At 45.4% G+C, this 15,001-nt stretch overlaps 1 protein-coding gene across 4 annotated transcripts in view; it reads left to right on the forward strand.

Moving 5' to 3' along the window:
- The window catches only part of LOC134345086 (lipoma-preferred partner homolog), a 453,573-nt gene that overhangs the window by 352,742 nt on the left and 85,830 nt on the right, over positions 1 to 15,001 (forward strand). For all 4 annotated transcript variants that reach the window (XM_063045237.1, XM_063045236.1, XM_063045238.1 and 1 more), the window contains exon 5: positions 13,902 to 14,567. In XM_063045237.1, coding sequence (XP_062901307.1) covers positions 13,902 to 14,567 — 666 coding nt within the window. The remainder of the gene's footprint in view (positions 1 to 13,901; positions 14,568 to 15,001) is intronic.

Below are 15,001 nucleotides of genomic sequence, written 5' to 3' on the forward strand. Positions count from 1 at the left end.
CGCTATAAATGCCAGCATACCATTCGCCTTTTTCACCGCCTGCTGTACCTGCATGCCCACTTTCAATGACTGGTGTATAATGACACCCAGGTCTCGTTGCACCTCCCCTTTTCCTAATTGGCCACCATTCAGATAATAATCTGTTTTCCTGTTTTTGCCACCAAAGTGGATAGCCTCACATTTATCCAGATTAAATTGCATCTGCCATGAATTTGCCCACTCACCCAACCTATCCAAGTCACCCTGCATCCTCTTAGCATCCTCCTCACAGCTAACACTGCCGCCCAGCTTCGTGTCATCCGCAAACTTGGAGATACTGCATTTAATTTCCTCATCCAAGTCATTAATATATATTGTAAACAGCTGGGGTCCCAGCACTGAGCCTTGCGGTACCCCACTAGTCACCGCTTGCCATTCTGAAAAGGTCCCGTTTATTCCCACTCTTTGCTTCCTGTCTGCTAACCAATTCTCCATCCACATCAATACCTTACCCCCAATACCGTGTGCTTTAAGTTTGCACACTAATCTCTTGTGTGGGACCTTGTCAAAAGCCTTTTGAAAATCCAAATATACCACATCCACTGGTTCTCCCCTATCCACTCTACTAGTTACATCCTCAAAAAATTCTATGAGATTCGTCAGACATGATTTTCCTTTCACAAATCCATGCTGACTTTGTCTGATGATTTCACCGCTTTCCAAATGTGCTGTTATCACATCTTTGATAACTGACTCCAGCAGTTTCCCCACCACCGACGTTAGGCTAACTGGTCTATAATTCCCCGGTTTCTCTCTCCCTCCTTTTTTAAAAAGTGGGGTTACATTAGCCACCCTCCAATCCTCAGGAACTAGTCCAGAATCTAATGAGTTTTGAAAAATTATCACTAATGCATCCACTATTTCTTGGGCTACTTCCCTAAGCACTCTAGGATGCAGACCATCTGGCCCTGGGGATTTATCTGCCTTCAATCCCTTCAATTTACCTAACACCACTTCCCTATTAACATGTATTTCGCTCAGTTCCTCCATCTCACTGGACCCTCTGTCCCCTACTATTTCTGGAAGATTATTTATGTCCTCCTTAGTGAAGACAGAACCAAAGTAATTATTCAATTGGTCTGCCATGTCCTTGCTCCCCATAATCAATTCACCTGTTTCTGTCTGTAGGGGAGCTACATTTGTCTTTACCAGTCTTTTCCTTTTTACATATCTATAAAAGCTTTTACAGTCAGATTAAAATCTCTAAACATAAAGCAGGAAATTATCGGCTGGTGAGTCTGACATCAGTAGTGGGTAACTTATTGGAAAGTATTGTAAGGGGCTGCATGTATAAGTACTTGGAGAGACACGGACTGATTAAGGATAGTAAGCATGACTTCATGTGCGATTGGTCAAGTCTAACCAGTTACCAGGAAAGTGGATGAAGGCAAGGCAGTGGATGTTGTCTACATGGACTTTAGCAAGGCCTTTGACAATGTTTCACATGGGAGGTTGGTCAAATCAGTTCAGTCGTTTGGCATTCAAGATGAGTTGGTAAATTGGATTAGACATTGTCATTGTGCGAGAAGTCAGAGTGGTAGTAGAGGGTTTCCTCTTTGACTGGAGACCTGTGACAAGTGGTGTGCTGCAGAGATCCGCACTGGATTGATTGTCATCTACATCAATGATCTGGATGAAAATGTGGTTAACTGGATCAGCAAATTTGTGGATGACACCAAGATTGGGGGTGTAGTGGACAGTGAGGAAGGCTATCATGGCTTGCAGAGGGATTTGCATCAGCTGGAAAAAATGGGCTGAAAAATGGCTGATGGAATTTAATGCAGAGAAGTGTGAGGCTTTGCACTTCGGTGGGACCAACAAGGGTAGGTCTTACACGGTGAACGGAAGGGCACTGAGGAGTGTGGTAGAACAAAGGCATCTGGGAATACAGGTCCATAATTCATTGAAAGTGGTCACAAGCAGATCCGGCCAAAAAGAGACATTGGCCTTCATAAAACAGGTATTGAGTTGAGGATGTTATATTGAAGTTTATATGATGTTGGTGACGCCTAATTTGGAGTATTGTGCGCAGTCCTGCTCACCGACTGTAACTACAGGAAAGATGTAAACAAGATTGAAAGAGTACAAAGAAAATTTACAAGGATGTCGTTGGGTCTGGAGGATCTGAATTATAAGGAAAGATTGCATCGATTAGAACTTTATTGGCTGGAGTGTAAGAGAATGAGGGGAGATTTGATAGAGGTATACAGAATTATGAAGGGTATCGATAGTGTAAATGCAAGCAGACTTTTACCACTGAGATGAGAAGAGCTGCAGATGCTGGAAATCCAGACACACACAAAGTGCTGAAGGAACTCTGAAGGCCAGGCAGCATCTGTGGAAAAAGGGAAACAGTCAACGTTTTGGGCCAGAACCTTTTTTCCACTGAGGTTGGGTGGGACCACAACCAGAGATCACAGGTTAAGGGTGAAAGGTGAAAAGTTTAAGGGGAACATCAGGAGAAACATCTTCACTCAGAGAGTCATGAAAGTGGAATGAGCTGCCAGAACAAGTGGTGCATGTGAGCTCGATGTCAATGTTTAAAGACGTTTGGATACGTACATGGATAGTAGGGGTATGGGGTGTTATGGTCCCAGTGCAGGTTGATGGGAATAGGCAGTTTAAATGGTTTTGGTATGGATTAGATGGCCTGTGTGGCCTGTTCCTGCACTGTACCTGTCTAGAATTCTATACACCACCCTCAAATTGTCTTTCTTGCAGGCATTCACGGTAAATACAATGAAACACAATAGCATCAATGAAAGACTGCACACAAGACGGACAAACAACTGATATGCAAAACCAAGAGACTATGCAAATAATAATAATAATAATAATAATAAATAAGCAATAAATATTGAGAACATTAGGTGAAGAGCCCATAGGTTGTGGGAACAGTTCAGTGTTGGGGCGAGTGAAATTGAGTGAAGTTATCCCCTCTGGTTCGAGAGCCTGAAGGTTGATGGATGATAACAGTTTCTGGACCTGGTGATGTGGACCTGAGGCTCCTGTACCCACTTCCTGACGGCAGCAGTTAGAAGAGAACATGGCGTGGGTGGTGGGGGTCCTTGATGATGGATATATTCAGCTGCATCCAGGACACTTTGTAGGCTTTTTCTTTTGTAGGGCATGAGTGTTTCCGTACCAGGCTGTGATGTAACTAGTCAGTATATGCTCTACCGCACATCTGTCAAAGTTTCAGACGTCAATCCAAATCTTCACAAACTTCTAAGGAAGTAGAAGTGCTGCCGTGCTTTCTTCGCAATTGCAGGCATTCGATTGCAGACGTGCTGGTCCCAGGACAGACCCTCTGAAATGATAACACTCAGGATCTTAAAGTTGCTGATCCTCTCACCTCTCTTCCCCAATGAGGACTGGCTCATCGACCTCTGGTGTCCTCCTCCTGAAGTGAATGATCAGCTCCTTGGTCTTGCTGACACTGAGTGAGAGGTTCTGTTCTGGCACCACAATCTCCCTCCTGTATGCTGATTCATCACCATCTTTGATTTAGCCCACGACAGTGGTGTTGTCAGCAAATTTCAGTATGTCATTGGAGCTGTGCTTGGCCTCACAGTCGTAAGTGTAAAGCGAGTCAAGCAGCTGAATAAGCTCACAGTCTTCTAGTGCACCTGTGTGGATGGAGATTGTGGAGGGGATGTTAGTACCAATTGAACTAACTGTGAAGAAATTGAGGATCCAATTACACAAGGATGTATTGAAGCCAAGGTCTTGAAGATCATTGATCACTTTTGAGGGATGATAGTACTGAATATCAAGCTAGATCTGAAGAAGATTGACCTGATGTATGTGCCTTTGCTGTCCAGATGTTCCAGGGTTCAGTGAAGAGCCAGTGAAATGGCATCTGCTGTGGACTCGTTGTGCCGGTAGGCACTTCTCAGGCAGGAGATAGTATGTTCATCACCAACCTCGCAAAACGCTTCATCACAGTGGATGTAAGTGTCACTGGGCAATGGGCACCACGTCCTTCATCACAGTGGATGCAAAAACTCTCTGTGTAAGAAACTTGCCCCTCATATCTCCTTTGAAATTACCACCTCTCACCTTAAATAACACCTTAAAGGTCGATCAGGAAAATCAGGTTGGTAATGGATCTCAAGAGAGTTGAATGCCTAAAAGATAGCCTTTTAGAGCAGTTTGTCGTTGAGTCTACTAGGAGATCGGCTATACTGGATTGGGTGTTATGTAATGATCTGGAGGCGATTAGGGAGTTTAAGGTAAAAAAAACCCTTAGGAACCAGTGATCACAATATGATTGTGTTCAACTTGAAATTTGATAGGGAGAAAGTAAAGTCTGATGTAGCAGTATTTCAGTAGTGTAAGGGAAATTACAGATCTATGAGAGAGGAGTTGGTCAAAGTAAATTGGAAAGAGCTGCTGGCAGGGATGTCAGCAGAGCAGCAATGGCGTGCATTACTGGGAAAAATGAGGAAGGTGCAGGACATGTGTATTCCAAAAATGAAAAAATACTCAAATGGTAAAACAGTACAACCATGGCTGACAAGGGAAGTCAAAGCTATTGTGAAAGCAAAAGAAAGGGCATACAACAAAGCAAAAATTAGTGGGAATATAGAGGATTGGGAAGTTGTTAAAAACCTACACAGAGCAACTAAAAAATCATTAAAAGGGAAAAGATGAAATATGAAAGCAAGCTAGCAAATAATATCAAAGTGGATAGTAAAAGTTTTTTCAAGCATGTTAAAAATAAAAGAGAAACGAGAGTGGATATAGGACCACTAGAAAATGAGGCAGGAGAAATAATAGCGGAGGCAAGGAGATAGCTGATGAATTAAATGAGTATTTTGCGTCAGTCTTCACTGTGGAAGACACTAGCAGTGTGCCTGATGTTGTAGTGTTTGAAGGAAGAGAAGTGGGTGCAGTTACTGTTACAAGAGAGAAGGTGCTCAAAAAGCTGAAAGACCAAAACGTATATAAGTCACCCGGACCAGATGAACTGCACCCTAGGGTTCTGAAAGTGGTCGCGTTAGAGATGGTGGTGGCATTAGAAATAATCATTCAAAACTCATTGGACTCTGGCATGATGCAAGAGGAGTGGAAAATTGCAAATCTCACTTCATTGTTTAAGAAAGGAGGAAGGCAGCAGAAAGGAAATTATAGACCAGTTAACCTGACCTCAGTGGTTGGGAAGATGTTAGATTCAATTGTTAAGGACGAGGTAACATAGAAACATAGAAACACAGAAAACCTACAGCACAATACAGGCCCTTCAGCCCACAGAGCTGTGCCGAACATGTCCCTAACTTAGAACTACCTAGACTTTACCCATAGCCCTCTATTCTTCTAAGCTCCACGTAGCTATCCAGGAGTCTCGTAAAAGACCCTATCGTTTCCTCCTCCACCACCGCCGCCAGCAGCCCATTCCACGAACACACCACTCTCTGCATAAAAAACTTACCCCTGACATCTCCTCTGCACCTACTTCCAAGCACCTTAAAACTATGCCCTCTCGTGCTAGCCATTTCAGCCCTGGAAAAAGCCTCTGACTATCCACACGATCAATGCATCTCATTGTCTTCTTTCTTTCTTTATTAATCTTTTAATTGATTTAAAAAAACATAGATACAATCAAATACAATCATTAGTTCAAATACATATATCAGTAACCAAAATTAAAATAGACACTGTCAAAATCATAGATATTATTAAACGTATAAAATATATAATAAAAAAAAAGAAAATAACAATTCTCCTCTTACCAGTTAAAAGGAGAAAGGAAAAAAAATTGGGTTTTAAATAGAGAGGAAAAAAAACCCACTATACGAGAAAAAAAAAGAACAAACAAAACAAAAAAAAAGTGATTGGGCAGTCCATTTTGAGGATACAACCAAAAAAAGAGGAGAGAAAAACTTTCTGATCAAATCTAAAACCTCGAAAAAAAAATTTGAAAGAGTATTAAATCAAATTAAATGAAAATATTGGATAAAAGTTTGCCATATTTGTTCAAATTTAAAGGATGTATCAAATGTCCGACTTCTTGTTTTCTCTAAACTTAAACAGGACATGATGGAAGAGAGCCAGTAAAAGACCGTAGGTGGATTAGAATCCTTCCACTTTAATAAAATGGCTCTCCTAGGCCTCTCATTATCTTCTACACCTCTATCAGGTCACCTCTCATCCTCCATTGCTCCAAGGAGAAATGGCCGAGTTCACTCAACCTGTTTTCATAAGGCAGCGGTCCCCAATCCAGGCAACATTCTTGTAAATCTCCTCTGCACCCTTTCTATGGTTTCCACATCCTTCCTGTAGTGAGGTGACCAGAACTGAGCACAGTACTCCAATTGGGTTCTGACCAGGGTCCTGTATAGCTGCAACATTACCTCTCGGCTCTTAAACTCAATCCCACGGTCGATGAAGGCCAATGCACCGTATGCCTTCTTAACCACAGAGTCAACCTGCACAGCAGCTTTGAATGTCTTATGGACTCAGTCCCCAAAATCCCTCTGATCCTCCACACTGCCAAGAGTCTTACAATTAATATTATATTCTGCCATCATATTTGACCTATCAAAATGAACCACCTCACACTTATCTGGGTTGAACTTCATCTGCCATTTCTCAGCCCAGTTTTGCATCCTTTCAATGTCCCATTGTAACCTCTGACAACCTTCCACACTATCCACAACACCCCCAACCTCTGTGTCATCAGCAAATTTACTAATCCATCCCTCCACTTCCTTGTCCAGGTCACTTACAAAAAAAATCACAAAGAGAAAGGGTCCCAAAACAGATCCCTGAGGCACACCGCTGGTCACCAACCTCCATGCAGAATATGACCCGTCTACAACCACATTTTGCCTTCTGTGGGCAAGCCAGTTCTGGATCCACAAAGCAATGTCCCCTTGGATCCCATGCTTCCTTACTTTCTCAATAAGCCTTGCATGGGGTTCCTTATCAAATGCCTTGCTAAAATGCATATACACGATATCTACGGCTCTTCCTTCATCAATGTGTTTAGTCACATCCTCAAAAAATTCAATCAGGCTCGTAAGCACGCCCTTCCTTTGACAAAGCTTTGCTGACTACTCCTAATCATATTATACCTCTCCAAATGTTCATAAATCCTGCCTCTCAGGATCTCCTCCATCAACTTACCAACCACTTAAGTAAGATTCACTGGCCTATAAATTCCTGGGCTATCCCTATTCCCTTTCTTGAATAAGGGAACGACGTCCGCAACCCTCCAATCCTCCGGAACCTCTCCCGTCCACATTGATGATGCAAAGATCATTGCCAGAGACTCAGCAATCTCCTCCCTCGCTTCCCACAGTAGTCTGGGGTACATCCTGTCCGGTCCTGGTGACTTATCCAACTTGATGCTTTCCAAATGAACCAGCACATCCTTTTTCTTAATATCTACATGCTCAAGCTTTTCAGTCCACTGCAAGTCATCCCTACAATCACCAAGATCCTTTTCTGTAGTGAATATGATGGAGTAACTGGTGACACAGGACAAGATAGTACCAAGTCAGCATGGTTTCCTTCAGGGAAAATTCTGCCTGACGAAACTGTTGAAATTGTTTGATGTGATTACATGTAGGATAGATAAAGGGGATGTAGTGGATGTTATATATTTGGATTTTCAGAAGGCCTTTGATAAGGTGCCACATATGAGGCTGCTTATCAAGCTAAGATCCCATGGTATTACAGGAAAGTTACTAACATGGTTAGAGAATTGGCTGATTAGTAGGAGGCAGCGAGTGGGAATAAAAGGAGTGAGATTCAGAGGGACTTGGGAGTCCTTGTACAAAACACCCTGAAGGTTAACTTGCAGGTTGAGTTGGTGGTGAGGAAGGCAAATGCCATGTTCGCATTCTTTTCTAGAGGACTAGAAAACAAAAGCAGGGGTGTGATGCTGAGACTTTATAAGGCACTGGTGAGACCACAAGGATGATTCTGGAAATGAAAGGGTTATCATACGAAGATTGTTTTTTGGTTCTGGATCTGTACTTGCTGGAATTCAGAAGGATGAGGGGGGATCTCATTGAAACCTTTTGAATGTTGAAAACCCTAGACAGATTAGATGTGAAAAGGATGTTTCCCATGGTGGGAGAGTCTAGGACAAGTGGGCACACCCTCAGGATAGAGGGGCGCCCCTTCAGAACAGAGTTGTGGAGAAATTTCTTCAGTCTAAGTGTGGTGAAATTGTGGAATTTGTTGCCACATGCAGCTGTGGGGGCCAAGTTGTTGGGAGATTGGTAGGTTCTTGATGGACTTGGCATCAAAGGTTACAGGGAGAAGGCTGGGAACTGGTGTTGAGGAAGAAACAGGAAAAAGAGGTCAGCCATGATGGAATGGTGGAGCAGCCTCGATGGGCCAGATGGCCCAATTCTGCTCCTGTGTTTTATGGTCTTAAATACACGCTGTTGGGTATTAGACATTTAAACCCTGGGAGAAAGATACTGTCTGTCTATCCTATCTATGACTCTCGATCTTATACACCTCTGTCACATATCCCCTCAGCTTCGGTCACTCCAGACAAAACAACCAAGGATGTTGCCTGGATTGGGGAGCATGCCTTATGAGAATAGGTTGAGTGAACTCTGCCTTTTCTCCTTGGAGTGATGGAGGATGAGAGGTGATTTGATAGAGGGGTATAAGATGATGAGAAGCATTCATCGTGTGGATAGTCAGAGGCTTTTTCCCAGGGCTGAAATGGCTAGCAATAGAGGGCATAGTTTTAAGGTGCTTAGAGGTAGGTACAGAGGAGATGTCAGGGGTAACTTTTTTTACGCAGAGAGTGGTGGAAGCGGAAACAATAGGGTCTTTTAAGAGACTCCTGGATGAATACAAGGAGCTTAGAAAAATAAAGGGCTATTGGTAAAGCCTAGGTAGTTAAAAACATAGAAAACATAACGCAATACAGGACCTTCAGCCCACAAGGTTGTGCCGAATATGTCCCTACCTCAGCAATTACGAGACTTCCCTGTAGCCCTCTGTTTTTCTGAGCTCCATGTACCTAACTAAAAGTCTCTTAAAAGACCCTATCGTATCCACCTCCACCACTGTTGCCGGCAGCCCATTCCACCCATTCACCACTCTCTGCGTAAAAAACTTACCCCTGACATCTCCTCTGTACCTACTCCCCAGCACCTTAGACCTGTGTCCCCTTGTGGCAACCACTTCAGCTCTGGGAAAAAGCCTCTGACTATCCACACGATCAATGTCTCTCGTCATCTTATACACCTCTGTCAATTCACCTCTCATCCTCCGTCACTACAAGGAGAAAAGGCCGAGTTCACTCAATCTGCTTTCATAAGGCATGCTCCCCAATCCAGGCAACATCCTTGTAAATCTCCTCTGCACCCTTTCTATGGCTTCCATATCCTTCCTGTACTGAGGTGACCAGAACTGAGCACAGTACTCCAAGTGGGGTCTAACCAGGGTCCTATATAGCTGCAACATTACCTCTCGGCTCCTAAATTCAATTCCACAATTAATGAAGGCCAATACACTGTATGCCTTCATAACCACAGAGTCAACCTGCACAGCTGCTTTGAGGGTCCTATAGACTCGGACCCCAAGATCCCTCTGATCCTCCACCCTGCCAAGACTCTTACCATTAATCCTATATTCTGCCATCATATTTGACCTACCAGAATGAACCACTTCACACTTATCTGGGTTGAAGTCCATCTACCACTTCTCAGCCCAGTTTTGTATCCTATCGTTGTCCTGCTGTAACCTCTGACAGCCCTCCACACTATCCACAACACCTCCAACCTTTGTGTCATCAGCAAACTTACTAACCCATCCCTCCACTTCCTCATCCAGGTCATTTATAAAACTCACGAAGAGTAAGGGTCCCAGAACAGATCCCTGAGGCACACCACTGCAGTGACAGAGGATGAGAGGTGACCTGATAGAGGTGTATAAGATGATGAGAGGCATTGATCGTGTGGATAGTCAGAGGCTTTTTCCCAGGAATGAAATGGTTGCCACAAGAGGACACAGGTTTAAGGTGCTGGGGAGTGGGTACAGAGGAGATGTCAGGGGTAAGTTTTTTCAATCAGAGAGTGGTGAGTGCGTGGAATGGGCTGCCGGCAACGGTGGTGGAGGTGGATATGATAGGGTCTTTTAAGAGACTTTTGGATAGATACATGGAGCTTAGAAAAATAGAGGGCTGTGGGTAAGCCTAGTAATTTCTAAGGTAGGCACATGTTTGGCACAACTTTGTGGGCCGAAGGGCCTGTAGGTTTTCTGTGTTTCTTTTCTTATTTTATTACATATATATACACACACACACATTTTAAATGTATTTATTATATATTAAGTAGAGCAAAAAAAAAAGTAAGAATAGTGAGGTACTGTTCATGGGTTCAATGTCCATACAGAAATCTGATGTCAGGGGGAAGAGGCTGTTCGGGAGATATTGAGTGTGCGTCTTCAGACTCCTGTACCTCCTCCTTGATGGTAGCAATGAGACGAGGGCACGTCCTGGGTGAGGTGGGTCCTTAATGACTGATGGCGCCCATCTGAGTCATCGCTTTTTGAATTGTGACAAGAAGCAAATTGCAATGGGTCCAGGTCCTTGCTGAGGCAGGAGTTCGGTCCAGTCATGGCCAACCTCTCAATGTATTTCATCACTGCATATGTGAGTGCTACTGGGCGATGGTCATTAAGGCTGCTCACATTTAAACTGCCTACTCCCATTGACCTGCACTGGGACCGTAGGCCTCCATACCCCTTCCATCCACGTACTTATCCAAACTTCTGTTAAATGTTGAAACCGAACCCATCTCCACTACTTGTGCTGGCAGCTCGTTCCACATTCTCTCCACACTCTGAATGGAGAATTTTCCCTTCATGTTCCTCTAAAACATTTCATCTTTCACCTTTAACCTCTGACTTCTCGTTCTAATCTCACCCAACCTCAGTAGAAAAGCCTGGTTGCATTTACCCTATCAACATTCCTCATAATAGAACACAGAATAGTACAGCACATTACAGGCCTTTCGGCCCACAATGTTGTGCCGACCCTCAAACCCTGCCTCCCATATAACCCCCCACCTTAAATTCCTCCATATACCTGTCTAGTAGTCTCTTAAATTTCACTAGTGTATCCGCCTTTACCACTGACTCAGGCAGTGTATTCCATTCACCAACCACTCTCGGAGTAAAAAACCTTCCTCTAATATCCACCTTGAACTTCCCACCCCTTACCTTAAAGCCATGTCCTCTTGTATTGAGCAGTGGTGCCCTGGGGAAGAGGCGCTGGCTATCCACTCTCATTTATTCCTCTTAATATCTTGTATGCCTCTAGCATGTCTCCTCTCATTCTCCTTTTCGCCAAAGAGTAAAGTCCTAGCTCCCTTGATCTCTGATCATAATGCATACTCTCTAAACCAGGCAGCATCCTGGTAAATCTCTTCTGTACCCTTTCCAATGCTTCCACATCCTTCCTATAGTGAGGTGACCAGAACTGGACACAGTACTCCAAGTGTGGCCTAACCAGAGTTTTATAGAGCTGCATCATTACATCACGACTCTTAAACTCTATCCCTCGACTTATGAAAGCTAACACCCCATAAGCTTTCTTAACTACCCTATCCACCTGTGAGGCAACTTTCAGGGATCTGTGGACATGTACCCCCAGATCCCTCTGCTCCTCCACACTACCAAGTATCCTGCCACATAATTCCACATACTTCTATCAAATCTCCTTTCAATCTTCGACATTCTCAAGAATACAGTCCTAACTGATTCAATCTTTCCTCATATCTCAGGTCCTCAAATACTGTACTGGCAACATCCTTGTGAATTATTTCAGCACTCTTTCAATCTTACTGACATCTTTCCTGTAAGTAGGTGACCAAAACTGCACACAATACTCCTAATTAACCCTCAATGTCTTATACAACTTCTACATCACACCCTATACTCAATAGTCTGATTTATGAAGGCCTACTCACATTAGTGTGACAGGTTGTGATCTCTGTAAATTTACACCTCAATAACTTAGCAGTTAGCATAATGCAAAATCAGCTCGGAGCATTCCAGTGTTTGGAGTTCGATTCTGACACCCTTCTGTAATGTCCTCTGGTGACAGAATATGTGGGTTTTGCCCGGGTGACACAATGTGTGGGTTTTGCCCGGGTGACAGATGTGTGGGTTGTGCCCCGGGTGACAGATGTGTGGGTTTTGCCCGGGTGACAGATGTGTGGGTTGTGCCCCGGGTGACACAATGTGTGGGTTTTGCCCGGGTGACAGATGTGTGGGTTGTGCCCCGGGTGACAGATGTGTGGGTTTTGCCCAGGTGACAGATGTGTGGGTTGTGCCCCAGGTGACACAATGTGTGGGTTTTGCCCGGGTGACAGATGTGTGGGTTGTGCCCCGGGTGACAGATGTGTGGGTTGTGCCCCGGGTGACACAATGTGTGGGTTTTGCCCGGGTGACAGATGTGTGGGTTGTGCCCCGGGTGACACAATGTGTGGGTTTTGCCCGGGTGACAGATGTGTGGGTTGTGCCCCGGGTGACACAATGTGTGGGTTTTGCCCGGGTGACACAATGTGTGGGTTTTGCCCAGGTGACACAATGCGTGGGTTTTGCCCCAGGTGACAGATGTGTGGGTTTTGCCTGGGTGCTCTGGTTTCCTACCCCAGACATATCGTATAGATGTTGGAAATTGTTCCATGATTGGGCTTTGGGGTTGTGGGTTGCTGGAACAGCATGACCTATTCTGCACATAAATAAATCCCTTTCTCCTTCCTCAAGAGCCCTTTGGGAAAATCGTACCATGTGCAACCTTGACCTATTCACCTCAGGGTAATGACATTGGCCTTAGACAATGAAGGATGGATTTCAGATTGATTTCTGGAATGTTCAGTGGAAGGATAATGAGATAATGAGGGAGCTTGGCCATGTACGCGTGGACATGGATTATCTTCCTGACACACAGTAAATGCTGCAGGTGATTCACACGGTGCCAAGAGTCTTCAACCACACTCTGCATCAATAGTCAGGTTACTGACTACTGTGTGAGGAGAGCTCCCTGCGTTTCGGGGGACTGGTGCAAGTGCTCTATACTCCGCACAGGTACGGGAGCCCCGGCAGCTGTCCGTACCCCTCGCCGGTACGGGAGAACCGACAGCTGTCCGTACCTCGTGCCAGTACGGGAGCTGTCCGTACCCCGCGCCGGAACGGGAGAACCGGGAGCTGTCCGTACCTCGCGCCCATACAGGAGAACCGGGAGCTGTCCATACCCCGCCCCGGTATGGGAGCTGTCCGTACCCCGCGCCGGTACGGGAGAACCGGGAGCTGTCCGTACCTCGCGCCCGTACGGGAGCTGTCCGTACCCTGCCCCGGTACGGGAGCTGTCTGTACCCTGCATGGGTACAGGAGAACTGGGACTCACGCCTAGTAGCCTGTCACTGTGCTGTATTGTTCTATGTTCAATCATCAAAAGCACGGTATGAAGGCAGGTCTGTACTTTGTACTAATATGTAAATACTGCATTGTCATACAGCACAGAAACAGGCTTTCGGACCGTCTACTCTATACTGAGCTGTTACTTTGCTTAATTCTACCTTGTTCTATTTCAATGCACTGTATAAAGAATTGATCTGTCTGAACAGTATACAAGACAGGTCATTCACTATACTTAAGTACATCCGACAATAATAAACTAATTTATATTTTAATGCAGACTCTAGCGTGTGCGTGCGTGTGTGTGTGTGTGTGTGTGTGTGTGTGTGTGTGCGTGCGTGTGTGTGTGTGTGTGTGTGCATGCATGTGTGGACTTGATCACTGTGCTGGACAACACCACTGATCATAGCCGCCATTACATGAACTGCCTGTCCCTTATCATCTCCCTGCTTCTGTTTCAGAGCCATGGAGTCACGAGCAGCACCCCCTCAGCCATCCAAGGCCCAGTCACCACCGCCGCCCACAGTCCAGTGATCGGACACCAGAGGATGGTCATTCCCGCCCAACCACTACTGACCGCCACCAAGAAGGCAGCTAGCAAGCCTCACACTTCTCCAAGCTTGGCCCCTGCTCTCTCTGCGAAGAACCCGCCACAGCCCGTGCCAGCCTCCTACACCACGGCCTCCACGTCCTCCCAGCCTGCCTTCAACATCCAGGTCAAAACTGCACAGCCCAATCCCAACTTCTTGCCGCCGGGTTCCCAGCCAACAGGCCCAGAGCTGGCCCCCGCTCCCCCTCTTCCTCCTCCTCCACCTCAGCAGCAGTTCAACACACCGCCTCGTTCCCTGGACCCGGGCTACAGAGCTACACCGGCAAAGTACCCCGACCCAGGTTACGGTTACACCCCTTCGCCATCCCACTATCAGGACACCCAGCCGGTGGCACCAGGGTATGGAGGAGGCTACGTGGGAGAGCCAGCCTATGGCAATCAGCATCCCTGGAGGCCAGAGGTCGCCTACAACCCCTCTGCTCCTGCACACAGTACCTATCGTCAACCTGGCCCCTCCAAGAAGGCATCCACCATGGAACCTGCACCGGCACCACCAGCATTTCAACAGCCACCCAAGGTAAGCAAGCATCCTTTCCTTGGCTCGACTCCAGCACTCCTCTGAGACCTGGGCGATTTAACTCATTTCCGAAGTGCAAAGCTCAGCAAACAGAGAGCAAGTACTCATTGTGTTTAGTAGCCTAGTCATGGGTGGGGCTTGTCCAACCAGTTGGAAGATTTCCTGGAAAAACAGATTTGGATTATGTGAGAAAGAAAGATGTAAGGACTCGTTTTGGTTCGGAATATTGTGGCTCGATTCCATTGTTTGCATGACCTGTTCCCCTTTCTCTGCGCTTCAGACGTTGGTCTCAATTTTATTAATTTTTAAATGGGTTCTTTTGGGTTTCTTGCTTTGTGGCTGCCTGTAAGCAGACGAATCTCAAGGTTGTATAATTTATATGTTCTTTGATAAGCAATGTACTTTGAAAACATGTGGAGAGGACATTCCTATAG

Source organism: Mobula hypostoma, chromosome 4 (assembly GCF_963921235.1).
Source record: "Mobula hypostoma chromosome 4, sMobHyp1.1, whole genome shotgun sequence".
In the NCBI taxonomy this organism is placed as follows: domain Eukaryota; kingdom Metazoa; phylum Chordata; class Chondrichthyes; order Myliobatiformes; family Myliobatidae; genus Mobula; species Mobula hypostoma.